We start from the raw sequence: 13,102 nt of genomic DNA, 5'->3' as shown, positions 1-13,102 counted from the left end.
AATGTCCATGTTTCTTCTTGATTTCAGAAAAACCCAGCCCACCAGCATCACTTGGAGTCACCGATATCACCAAGGAAAGTGTTTCACTTGCATGGGGCAAGCCCGAGCAAGACGGAGGTAGCAGAATCACCAGTTACCAAATCGATGCTCTTGAGAAGGGTCAGGATAAATGGGTGAAAGTTGGTGTCACCAAGTTCACCCACTTGGTGGTCTATGGCCTGACGCAAAATGCTGAATACTTCTTCAGAGTTCGTGCTGAAAACCATGCTGGATTCAGTGACGCTAAAGACATGATTCTGCCTGTAACAGTTAAAGACCAGCATGGTAAGTTTTTCCCCAGTCCTACATTTATATATTATATTTGGGGCGGCAGGTAGCCTAGTGGTTAGAGCATGGGCCAGTAACTGAAAGGTTGCTAGATCGAATCCCCAAGCTGACAAGGTAAACATCTGCTGTTCTGCCCCTGAACAAGGCAGTTAACCCACTGTTCCTAGGCCGTCATTGTAAAGAAGAATTTGTTCTTCAATGACTTGCTAGTTAAATAAAAAATCACAAATGAATAAGGGTAGAGAATTGCTGAGCATAATCCAAGGTAGTACTATATTATGTGTGTAAAGCTGGTTAAAAAACTTACATTTTCTTACAGTATTGCATTTTGATTTGATATCTAATAATTATTCCTTTGTCTTAATAATTCTCCATATTCTTTCAACAGACCCTCCTGAGATCAACATGAAGAAGTTCCCTCACAATACAGTCTACGTCAGAGCAGGATCAAACCTGAAATGTGAGATCCCACTTACTGGTAGACCTATGCCAAAGGTTTCTCTTTCAAAGGACGATGTTGCACTGAAGTCAACTACAAGATTCAACTCTGAAGTAACCCCTGAATACCTCATCATTACTCTCCGTGAGAGCATTGCTATTGATTCAGGAAGGTATGACATCTGTGCCTCCAACACAAGTGGAACCACCAAGTCTTTCGTTAACATTGTGGTGCTGGATAGACCAAGCGCCCCAGTTGGTCCTATTGAAATGACTGATGTGACAGAGGACAGTGTGAGTCTGAAGTGGTCTCCTCCTCGTTATGACGGTGGAAGCGTCATTTCAAATTACATAATCCTCAAACGTGAAACAACCAACGCCAACTGGACTGAGGTCTCCTCGGCTGTCGCAAGATGCACCATGAAAATCATGAAGCTTACAACAGGACTAGAGTACCAGTTCAGAATCAGGGCTGAGAATCGCTACGGCATCAGTGAGCACATCGACTCTCCAACCGTCAGAGTGGATCTGCCCTACAGTGAGATTTATACTACTCTATTATTGAATATTTTATGTTTGTACTTCATATATAGATGTGCATATGTAAAATAAAATAAAATATATATATACTAAATGTTATTTTCTTTCATTTTAGCTGTCCCTGTAGCTCCATCAGCTCCTACGGTTACATCTGTAACCAGAGAGAGCATCACTGTAGCCTGGAAGGAGCCAGCCTCCAACGGAGGAAGCCATGTTTTTGGATACCACCTCGAGATAAAGGATAGAAACAGCATCTGTTGGCWGAAGGTTAACAAGACTGTTATCCGTGCCACACACTACAAGGTGCCAAACATTGCTGCCGGCCTCATCTATGAGTTCAGGATCGTTGCAGAAAATGCAGCTGGATGCAGTCCACTCAGCAAGATCTCAGACGCAGTACTTGCAATTGATGCTTGCGGTAAGTCGACTTGGTTACTGTCATTTTCGTGATTGAATACTACTGTGTGTCCTCTAAACTTTACAAATCATCTACTGTATCTGAACCTCCACATCTATTTTTTGCAGAGGCTCCAACCAATGTCAGGATCACTGACATCACGAAGACTTCCATCAGCATCGCATGGCAGAAGCCCAATTATGATGGCGGTAGCAAGATCACAGGATACCTGATTGAGAAGAAAGAGGGCGAGAAAGACAGATGGACGAAGGCCAACTTGACCAACGTTTCCGAAACACATTATACTGTGACAGGACTTACTCAGGATGAGACCTATGAATTCAGAGTCATGGCAAAGAATGCAGTTGGATCAGTTAGCAATCCATCCATCATTGCAGGCCCTGCAACTTGCGTGGATACATATGGTGGGTTATGTTCCAAATATGATAAAAGTAGGAATTTAACATTTCATTGAACTATTAGTTAATGTAATGCATCTTATGTGTTATCTCATAGGTGCCCCTGAGATTGAAATTCCTGATGAATATCGCGAGGTTGTGAAACACAAAGCTGGAACCACTGTCGAGCTTAGATTTGGAATCATTGCCAAACCAGCTCCTACAATTGAGTGGTACAAGGACGGAAAGGAACTTGACCCCAGGGCCCAGGCTCAGCTGGTACAGAACAACGCTGCTGATAGTTCCACTCTTATCATCAGAGATACCACACGTCTCAACTCCGGAACATATGAGATGAGACTGAAGAACTCTTTGGGCTCAGCATATGCCTACGTCAGAGTACAAATTCTTGGTGTGTATTGCTCCTTATCCTTTTTATTTTGGTACCTATATTTAATAATACTACATTGAATTTATAATGTGCAGTGAATGCATTAAAATAAATAAAAACAGCACACATCTAGACAGGGAAACTGACACTTTATTATTAAAGGAGCCAAGAGTCTGTTGGCTTCAGGTGGTCTGTGAGTGCATTCCAGAGGTGGTATTGAAAACCATATGGAAAATTATTCAATACAAAGTATGTCTAATTAGCAAATAACCAAAACAAGTAATGTGCGATTGAGCAAAGTGAGAAAATAAATGTCTAATGTTCTGTCATTATTAGATAAACCTGGACCACCACCTGGCGAGATTCAGCTCAAGAAGGTCACTGCTAACAGTATCACCATCATGTGGGGTCCTCCTGAGGATGAGGGTGGTGCAATGGTTACCCACTACATTGTGGAGAAACGGGAGGCCAGCAGAATTCAATGGTCCATTATCTCTGAGAATTGGGCGGAATGTATCGTGAATGTCCCAAGACTGATCAAAGGCAATGAGTACATCTTCCGTGTCCGGGGTGTTAACAAATATGGAGTTGGAGACCCACTGGAATCTGAACCCGTAGAGGCAAAGAATGCATTTGGTAAGGATAAAACAAACAACATCTGTCCAGCTACCTGAACATATTGTATTATGGTCCCAACATGCTTATATTCTTTTGCAGTTCCTCCAAGTCAACCTTCCAAGCCTCAAGTAACCATGATCACACACTCTTCAATGACGGTGGTATGGGAAAGACCTGGAATTGATGGCGGAAGTGACATAGATGGATATTACCTGGAAAAACGAGAGAAGACAAGCTTGCGTTGGTTCAAGGTTATCAAAGACACCATTCGTGATACAAGACAGAAAGTCAGCAACCTGCTCACTGGAAAGGACTATCAGTATCGTGTATGTGCCGTTAACAAGGCTGGAACTGGTCCGTACTCCAAAGAGTCTGACCTCTTCAAAGCTGCTGACGCAGTTGGTAAGTGATTCTCCTCATTGCAATACTTACATATGCATTTTTGTTATTGCTCTTATCCTGAGCAACTTAAAGTCAGAACATAGAAAGTTTCATGTTTTCTCTACTACTTGTTCATTTAATTTCTCTTACATTTGACAATTTTTTCATAATTCTAGACCTACCAGGTGAACCAACCAAACTCAGAGTAGTCGACTCCACCAAAACATCCATCACCCTGGGCTGGGTGGCGCCAGTGTATGATGGTGGCAGCGAGATTACCAGCTACATTGTTGAGCAGATGAACTCTGAAGAAAGGGAATGGGCTGTCATCAGCCACAATGGAGAAGTGAGGACAACAGAGTATGTTGTGAATCACCTGAAACCAGGAACCTATTACTTCTTCCGTGTCGCTGCAGTCAACTGTCTGGGACCCAGTCAACCAATCGAGATGTACCAGCCTGTTCAATCCAAGGATATTCTTGGTTCGTATTCAAATATTCACAACATTCTATTAATATGTTAACATTGTACTTATTGCACTAGTATCAAATCTCTTACCTATTTTTCTATCTTTCCCTATCCGTCTAACAGAGGAAGCCGATCTCAATTTGGATGTTCCCATGACAACTCAATACACTGCCAAGGCAGGAAGGGATATTGAGGTGTTTATTCCTCTGAAGGGCAGACCTGCACCAAACTGCACATGGAGAAGACATGACAAGAACATGGCCAGYGATGCAAGATACACTATCACCAGCACAGAACGTACAACAGTTCTTGTCATTCCAAAGGTCACCCGCGACGACTGCGGCAAATACTACCTGGAGATTGAGAAYGGTGTTGGMGAGTCCAAGTTCATCACTGTGTCTGTCAAGGTTCTTGACACCCCATCCAYTTGCCARAAACTGATCATCAAGAATGTCACCAGAGGCAAGTTGACCCTGAGCTGGGAWGCTCCTCTRATCGAYGGTGGTTCYCCAATCACCAACTACATTGTGGAGAAGAAAGACGCTAACAACAGAGCGTATACAGTCGTGTCATCAGARTGCCCCAACACATCATACAAGATYGACGGTCTGTCRGATGAAATCGCMTACTTCTTYAGAGTGTCTGCTGAGAATGAGCATGGTACTGGTGATACATGTGAGACTGCAGAGCCAGTCAGGGCCACTGAGACCCCCGGACCAGTCAAAGAGCTGGTCATGACAGACGCTACTAAGACATCAGTGACTCTTCACTGGACCAAGCCTGACCATGATGGAGGTAGCCACATTTCAGACTATGTCATTGAGACGAAAACTAAAGAAGAAGAAACCTGGACTGTTGCTACAACATGCAAGCGTTGCACATGTGAAGTTACAAACCAGAAGGAAAATTCTGTTGTGAACTTTAGAGTGTTTTCTAAGAATGAGAATGGCAACAGTGACTTCTCTCAGATTGGGCCCATAACAGTAAAGGAGTTCATTATTCCACCTGAGGCCAACATGATAGATTATCCAAATGGCGAACTCTTTGTTCGTGTCGGTCAAAACATCCATATTGAGATGCCATTTAAGGGTAAACCAAAGCCATCTGTTGGATGGATGAAGGAAAACATTCCTTTGAAAGAAAGTGAACAGATTCGCTTCCGTGAAACAGACAACAGAGTGTCTATAACAGTCAGAAGYGCAAAGAAAGAGAATGCAGGCCTATACACATTGGTTCTGAACAACAAGCTTATCAAGAACTTCTTTGACATCAATGTGATCACTCTCGGACCCCCCTCTGTGCCAGTTGGACCGGTCCGATTTGATGAGGTCAAAGCACAGGGCATCATTATATCTTGGGATGAACCACAGGACAATGGAGGTGGAGACATCACTTGCTACAGTGTGGAGAAACGAGAGATGGCCCAGGCTAACTGGAAGATGGTTTGCTCCAGTGTGGTGAGGACAACGTTCAAGATACCCAACCTGGTCAAGGGCACAGAGTACCAGTTTAGAGTGCGTGCAGAGAACAAATATGGAGTGAGCGATCCTTTGAATTCACCAGACGTGATCGCCCAACACCAGTACATGCCACCAGGTGCACCAGGAAAACCAGTCACATACAACGTTACCAGTGACGGCATGACTATTCAATGGGAAGCACCCAGCTTTGATGGCGGCTCACCAATCACTGGCTACCATGTTGAAAAGAAGGACAGAAACAGCCTTCTGTGGACCAAGGTCAATTCCAGCATAATATCTGCCCGTGACTTCAGAATCATTCAGCTGATTGAAGGACTGGAGTATTCCTTCAGAGTCTATGCAGAGAATAATGCTGGCCTGAGTCCCGTCAGTGAACAGAGCAAACATGCCCTCGCAATCTCCCCAGTTGGTGAGTACAAAATATTTATGACTGTCTATGACAGATGTTATAATGTCTTGTGTAGCTGTTATAACGGCTTTATGAATGCATACATAACGGGGACTACAATAAAGTGTTACCTTGTCGTTTTTTCCTCAATGAACAGTCTGCTATCATGAACATACATACTTTGTGAACATACACTACTTCAGCAACCTGACCTTTCCTTTCCCCCCTAGATCCACCTGGTACGCCTAACGTCATTGATGTCACAAGAGATACTGTCACTCTCAAATGGGATATACCCAAGAAAGATGGAGGATTTAAGATTGTGGCATACAGTGTGGAGAGACGTCAAGGTAGAGGCAAATGGTTGAGATGCAACTTCACCGACATAAATGATTTGCAATTCACCATCACCGGACTTTCTGCTGGTGATCGCTATGAATTCAGAGTGATTGCCAGAAATGCTGTCGGTACAGTCAGTCCACCCTCACAGTCATCGGGCTATGTCATGACCAAAGATGAAAGTGGTAATTATACATTATATTAAATATACATTATACTGTACGTTATACAACCTGTTTATTTTGTCTGGCTATCTAAGTTTGTCTCTATGTGATTACATTTATCATTAATGTCATGTTTTTGTGTCTCTCTCTGTTTAGTTTCTCCCGACATTGAGTTCAGAGCCGACACTGCGCTTGTGTACAAGGCTGGTGAAAACATCAAACTAAACTGTAGTATCACGGGTCGACCAGTGCCTCAGGTCATATGGTACAAGGACGGTAAAGAGATTGACAAGATGATGTTGATTGATATTACCACTAACATCGGCTCCAGCCACCTGTTCATCAGAGATGCTGATCGCGACCATCGCGGAGTGTACATGGTGGAAGCCAAGAACAGCTCTGGAACAAAGACAGAGAGTGTCAACATCAGAGTCTCAGGTTGGTTTATAGATAAATAGAGTTACATCATTTATTTTCTCTCAAATTGTGATGCAGATGATTTAACAACAAGTGGGTGGATTCATGCTTACCATTAACAATGTATGCTTTCTTTAGATACCTCTGGACCACCTGAGGGACCAGTGCGTTTCACTGGTATCACTGCAGAAAAGGCAACTGTCTGGTGGAACCCCCCAGAGAACGATGGATGTGCTGCAATCCTCTATTATACGGTGGAGAAGAGAGAAACATCTAGGATCTCCTGGGCAATGRTGACAAGCAAGTGTGAAGCTTGTTCATTCAACGCCACCAAGCTGATCAAGGGMAACGAGTACCAGTTCCGTATCTCTGCTGTCAAYAAGTTCGGAGTTGGACGTCCTCTYGACTCKGATYCATTCATTGCACAGATGCAATTCAGTAAGTYCCATCAAMCAACAASRTCTAAAGWGATSACTGACAYRTAKAMTTATTTGTTATTAACTTCAATTATKWTKWWYWAMYAMAAMMAAMWRWTGTTTTGTTTCACAGCCGTTCCAGAAGCCCCAGGAACACCAGACGCCACAAATGTGACTGGAGACACCATCACAATAGGCTGGACAAGACCCAGATCAGATGGTGGAAATGAGATAAAGCACTACATCCTGGAGAGACGTGAGAAGAAGAGYTTGCAATGGGTGAAGGTTTCATCCAAGAGGCCAATCACTGAGCTCAGACACAGAGTGACACACCTGAMCGAAGGTAATGARTATGAATTCCGTGTCATGGCTGAAAAYGGTGCCGGAATCGGACCAGCAAGCAGCACATCAAGACTCTTCAAGTGCAGRGAGCCWACAAGYGCWCCAAGTGCTCCTTCWCTGGTGAAGGTCACCGACTCCACAAAGTCRTCTGTCACCCTGGAATGGATCAAGCCTGTGTTTGACGGTGGTATGGAGATCATTGGCTACGTCATTGAGATGTGCAAGGCAAGCCTTAATGAATGGCACCAAGTCAATAGAACAACTTGCATCAACACCACATACACCGCTAAAGGTTTAATGGCTGGTGAGGAATATAGGTTCCGTGTGCGTGCAGTGAATGGGTCTGGAAAAGGAGAAGCATGTGCAATTCCTAATCCAGTGCAAGCTGTTGATAGACTGACGTCACCAGAAATCACCCTTGATGCAGACTTCAAACAGACACACGTTGTGAAGAACGGTGCCACTGTCACTCTTCATATTGCCTTCTGTGGTAAACCAGCTCCGCTGGCTACATGGACCAAGGCAAGTGGAGAACTTGGTGTTATGACAGACGTCAACACAACTGACACATACAGTACCTTGACCATTGAGAGCTGTACCAGATATGACTCTGGAAAATATACCTTATCTCTTGAGAACAACGGTGGCCGCAAATCTATCACATTTACCGTGAAGGTGCTTGATACACCTGGACCTCCAGGAGCTATCAGCTTCAAGGATGTGACCAGAGGAGCTCTGACAATGCTGTGGGACGCTCCAGCCAACGACGGCGGAGCCCGCATTCAGCACTACATCGTAGAAAAGCGTGAGGCTAGTCGTCTCAGCTGGAAGTCAGTCAGCGAAAAGTCCTCACGTCAAATGATCAGAATGACCAACCTAGGCATAGGTGTGCCTTACCTGTTCAGAGTCATCGCTGAAAATATGTATGGCAGGGGAGAACCCTGTGAGATGACTGAACCAATTACTGCAACTGAGGTGCCTGCTCCACCCAAGAGTCTTGACGTCATTGACACTACTAATTCCACTGCTATCTTGGCCTGGCTGAAACCTGAACACGACGGTGGCAGCCGCATCACAGGTTACATTGCTGAAGCCAAAGCAAAGGGCTCTGATCGCTGGGTTGTTGGCGGTCAAACCAAACTCCTGAAGTTAGTCATTGAGGGCTTGATTGAGAACACAGAATATGACTTCCGTGTCAAGGCTATCAATGAGGCTGGTATCAGTGTCCCAAGAGATGCCTTAGCATCCGTTGTCATCAAGGAGCCTAAGATTGAGCCCACAGCAGATCTCAGTGGCATAACCAACCAGCTCATCACATGCAAGACTCACGATGCATTCACCATTGATATCCCCATCAGTGGTAGACCAGCTCCAAAGGCCACCTGGAAACTGGAGGAGATGAAGCTAAAAGAGACTGATAGATTGATCATCAAGACTACCACAGAAAAGACCACCCTGGTGGTAAAAGACAGCAAGAGAGCAGACAGTGGAAAATACTACCTCACTCTGGACAATGCCGCCGGAGCAAAGACATTTGCTGTTACTGTCAACGTTGTTGGAAGACCCACTCCACCAGTAGGACCCATTGAAATATCTGCAGTGTCATCAGAAGGCTGTTCATTGGCTTGGACAGCACCAGAGGATGACGGTGGAACGGATATAGACAACTACATCATTGAGAAACGTGAATCTGGATCTACATCCTGGCAAGTGGTGAACTCAAGTTGTAAACGCACCACGATCAAAGTTAGCCATCTGACCAAATACATGGAGTACACCTTCCGTGTCTCTGCTGAGAGCAAGTATGGGGTGAGCAAGTCCATCGAATCCTCAGCTGTTGTCATTGAGCATCCATTCGGTAAGTTCTATGTACCTACATGTGTTAAATAAATTTACATTTGCTGTAATAGTTTGAAAAATATACTAATGATGAATTGTTTTTATCTTATTCTCAATATCAGTTCCACCAAGTCCACCAACTCGCCCAGATGTGGTGACAGTATCTGCTACTGCTATTGGGATCAAGTGGGATCTGCCATATGCTGATGGCGGCAGCAAGGTGACTGGATACTGGATAGAGAAGAAGGAGAGAAACACCATTCTTTGGGTCAGGGAGAACAAGCTCCCATGCCTGGATACCCAATTCAAAGTCTCCAGTCTCATTGAGGGCCTGGAGTACCAGTTCAGAGTTTATGCTATGAATATTTCTGGTCTCAGCAAAGCCAGTGAGGCCTCAAGACCAGTAGTGGCTTTGAACCCAGTCGGTAAGTGCAACATTCAAAAGGACATTTTTCGAAATATTTTGAGTCTCTTTGATCCATGTTGACATTTGACCTTTCTGCTGATTGTACATTCTTATTCTGTTTCCATGTAGATCCTCCTGGTAAACCAGAGGTGACTGATGTCACAAGGTCCTCAGCAACTATTGCATGGGGTATACCATTCAATGATGGTGGCAGCAAGATTGTCGGATACGTCGTGGAGCGCAAGCCATGGAGTGATGATGAGTGGGATGATGCCCACTGGTTGAAGTGTAACTACACCACCATCACGGAGACTCACTTCACAGTCAGAGGACTGGGTGAAGGAGAAATCTTTGAATTCCGTGTCATTGCCAGAAATGGAGCCGGAGTTCACAGTGCACCATCTGAAACAACAGGACCGATCACCTGCAAGGATGAATACAGTAAGTTACTGTTAGATACTGTTAAGTGACTGTTACGTTTACTCGTAGATAAACTTACATTTCACCACATTTCTTTTTTATGATTTATATTTTATTTTTGTCTATAGCTCCTCCCAAGGCTGAACTTGACAGCTCTCTTGTTGGAGAGCACGTCACTATCCGGGCTGGGTCAGACCTGGTCCTTGATGGTGTAGTTGGTGGTAAACCCGAACCCATAGTATGGTGGGCCAAGGGTGACAAGGTCCTGGAGCTGGGAGAGAAATACTCCCTGACATACACCAGTTCAAGAGCCATGGCCATCATTAAGTCCTGCAACAGAAATGACACTGGAAGATATGTTCTGACCGCGAAGAACGCCAGTGGAACCAAGACAGTGGCTGTCAATGTTAAAGTACTCGGTATGAACATGGAAACAAATTGGAGTTCAACAAAATGTTTTCTTACACTGACTATTACCATAATAACACATTTGTATGTTTCACTCTGTATTTCCAGATACACCAGGGCCTCCTGAGGACAAGATCACAATCACCAGGGTGACAGAGGAGAAGTGCACTGTGTCTTGGAAGATCCCTCTGGAGGATGGTGGAGATCTGGTTACTCATTACATTGTTGATAGGCGTGAGACCAGCAGACTCAACTGGGTAATCATGGAGACTGAGTGCAAGACTCTGTCTTGTGTCAGCTCCAAACTGATTAAGAACAACGAGTACGTCTTCCGTGCCAGAGGAGTCAACAAGTTCGGACCTGGTGTGCCCTTGGAGTCCGAGCCTGTCATCGCCAGAAATGCATACAGTAAGTGTGCATCCAGTGGCCATCTCATTTTAGTAGATTCAAAACAATTTTAGTCTGATTCTAAAGCAAACACTTATTAAACATGATTTATTTTCCTATATCATTGCAGCTATCCCATCACAACCTGGAGCACCAGAAGTCACGGCTGTAGGAAAAGAGCACGTCATCCTTGAATGGATGAAACCTGAGAGTGATGGTGGAAGTGAGATCAAGAATTACCTGGTGGACAAACGTGAAAAGAGCAGCTCCAGATGGACCAGGGTCAATAAGACCTTTACCATCTACGATATCCGCCTGAAGATCTCTGGTCTGCTGGAAGGCAGTGATTACCAGTTCCGTGTTACAGCCGTGAACACAGCTGGAAACAGCCAGCCCAGTGAAGCCTCTCAGTATGCCTACTGTAGAGAGCCAACATGTAAGTGATCAAACAGTCATTGTCTTAGTAACCATACCCCTTTGTTATACAGATGAGGTCCATCTTTATAATCTTACCGTTTTTGTTTCTAAAAGTTGACTTATGGTTGACTTTTGAAACACTGAAAAACTACTGCTGTTGAATAACCCAAACTGTATTTTGTCTTTACCGATTCCAGACACTCCAGCCCCTCCTTCAATTCCACGTGTGATAGATTCCACCAAGCATAGCATTAGCTTGCAATGGACCAGACCAATGTATGATGGTGGTGCTGATGTTGTTGGCTACGTGGTGGAGGTGCTTGAGGAAGGAACCGAGCAGTGGTACAGGGCCACTCAGAAGACTCTGAAGACCAATTTGTTTGTTGCCGCTGGACTTCAAAGCAACAAGAAGTACAGCTTCCGCGTCGCAGGAGTCAATAGTAATGGCACTGGGGAATTCAGCGAACCAAGTGTGGAAATTGAGCCTGTTGAGAAACTTTGTAAGTTTGTTTTTATGCTTTTACTGTCAATGCTTCCCAATGGCAGCATTAGTAATGTAAATGGTAACTTGGTACAACTGCCGTTTATACCAATGTCTAAATTGAATCCCAGCCACTCTTTTACACTTTTACAGTTTTTATACATATGTTGTTAACATGCTGTCATTTTGGTCCCAACAGCAATCCCTGATCTTGATCTTCCTGATGATCTGAAGAAGACTGTGTGTCTGAGAGCTGGTAACACTCTGAGGCTGTTTGTCAATGTGACTGGAAGACCTGCACCAGTATTGACCTGGAGGAAACCTGGCATTGACCTGCAGAGCCGTGGGTTCATTGATACAACTGACAGTTACACTCAGCTGATCGTTGAGAAGGTCCATCGTTACGATTCTGGCAAATACACCATTGAGGCTGAAAATCCATCTGGCAAGAAGTCAGCAACCATTCTCGTCAAAGTTTATGGTATGTTATGCGGTTACGTTGTTATACTTAAGATGGTTAAATGATTAAGAACTATCTGTAAACCATATCATTATTTAAAGAAAAGTGAATTATATGATCTCTGTGCTGTGAACAATCAGTTAATCCTTTGTATTTTCCAGACACTCCTGGACCACCCGGTTCAGTTAGAGTCAAAGACTACACAAAGGAGTCTGTTGTTATCACATGGGATGTACCAAGTATTGATGGTGGAGCCCCTGTGAACAACTACATCATTGAGAAACGTGAAGCTTCAATGAAATCCTACAAGACAGTTACAACAGAATGCAGGAAGACCTTGTTCAGAATCACTGGCCTGGAGGAATCAGTACATTACTTCTTCAGAGTGTTACCAGAGAACATATACGGTGTAGGAGAACCATGTGAAATCCCTGAATCAGTGTTGGTCTGTGAAGTTCCCAGCCTTCCTCAGGATCTGCACATTGTGGATATCGGCAAGACCTCAGCAATCCTGAACTGGGAAAGACCTCTTCACGATGGTGGAAGCAGACTGACGGGCTACGTCATTGAAGCTAACATCGTTGGATCAGACAGATGGAGTGCAGTGGCCACCGTTAAACAGTCCATGTCCCAGCATTCCGTCACTGGTCTGACTGAGAAGGAGACTTATCTCTTCAGAATCAGAGCTACAAACAGCAGAGGAGTCAGCGAGCCTAGGGAGATTACAGGATCTGTGGTCATTCAGGAACAACTACGTATGTTATATTCTGAATCTTATC

At 44.3% G+C, this 13,102-nt stretch overlaps 1 protein-coding gene across 1 annotated transcript in view; it reads left to right on the top strand.

Annotated features, from left to right (window-relative positions):
• Window positions 1-13,102, top strand: part of ttn.2 (titin, tandem duplicate 2) — a 185,094-nt gene that overhangs the window by 158,030 nt on the left and 13,962 nt on the right. Inside the window, exons 190-210 of the mRNA XM_070446281.1 lie at window positions 28-324; window positions 716-1,303; window positions 1,421-1,723; window positions 1,831-2,127; window positions 2,219-2,512; window positions 2,828-3,127; window positions 3,209-3,511; window positions 3,667-3,972; window positions 4,082-5,848; window positions 6,058-6,351; window positions 6,487-6,768; window positions 6,886-7,185; window positions 7,297-9,363; window positions 9,467-9,769; window positions 9,880-10,191; window positions 10,299-10,589; window positions 10,687-10,986; window positions 11,096-11,401; window positions 11,580-11,882; window positions 12,063-12,344; window positions 12,485-13,078. Coding sequence (XP_070302382.1) covers window positions 28-324; window positions 716-1,303; window positions 1,421-1,723; window positions 1,831-2,127; window positions 2,219-2,512; window positions 2,828-3,127; window positions 3,209-3,511; window positions 3,667-3,972; window positions 4,082-5,848; window positions 6,058-6,351; window positions 6,487-6,768; window positions 6,886-7,185; window positions 7,297-9,363; window positions 9,467-9,769; window positions 9,880-10,191; window positions 10,299-10,589; window positions 10,687-10,986; window positions 11,096-11,401; window positions 11,580-11,882; window positions 12,063-12,344; window positions 12,485-13,078 — 10,089 coding nt within the window. The remainder of the gene's footprint in view (window positions 1-27; window positions 325-715; window positions 1,304-1,420; window positions 1,724-1,830; window positions 2,128-2,218; window positions 2,513-2,827; window positions 3,128-3,208; window positions 3,512-3,666; window positions 3,973-4,081; window positions 5,849-6,057; window positions 6,352-6,486; window positions 6,769-6,885; window positions 7,186-7,296; window positions 9,364-9,466; window positions 9,770-9,879; window positions 10,192-10,298; window positions 10,590-10,686; window positions 10,987-11,095; window positions 11,402-11,579; window positions 11,883-12,062; window positions 12,345-12,484; window positions 13,079-13,102) is intronic.

The sequence above is a fragment of the Salvelinus sp. IW2-2015 genome, linkage group LG2 (assembly GCF_002910315.2).
Source record: "Salvelinus sp. IW2-2015 linkage group LG2, ASM291031v2, whole genome shotgun sequence".
Lineage (NCBI taxonomy): Eukaryota > Metazoa > Chordata > Actinopteri > Salmoniformes > Salmonidae > Salvelinus > Salvelinus sp. IW2-2015.
This window is presented reverse-complemented; position numbering and strand designations above follow the sequence as displayed.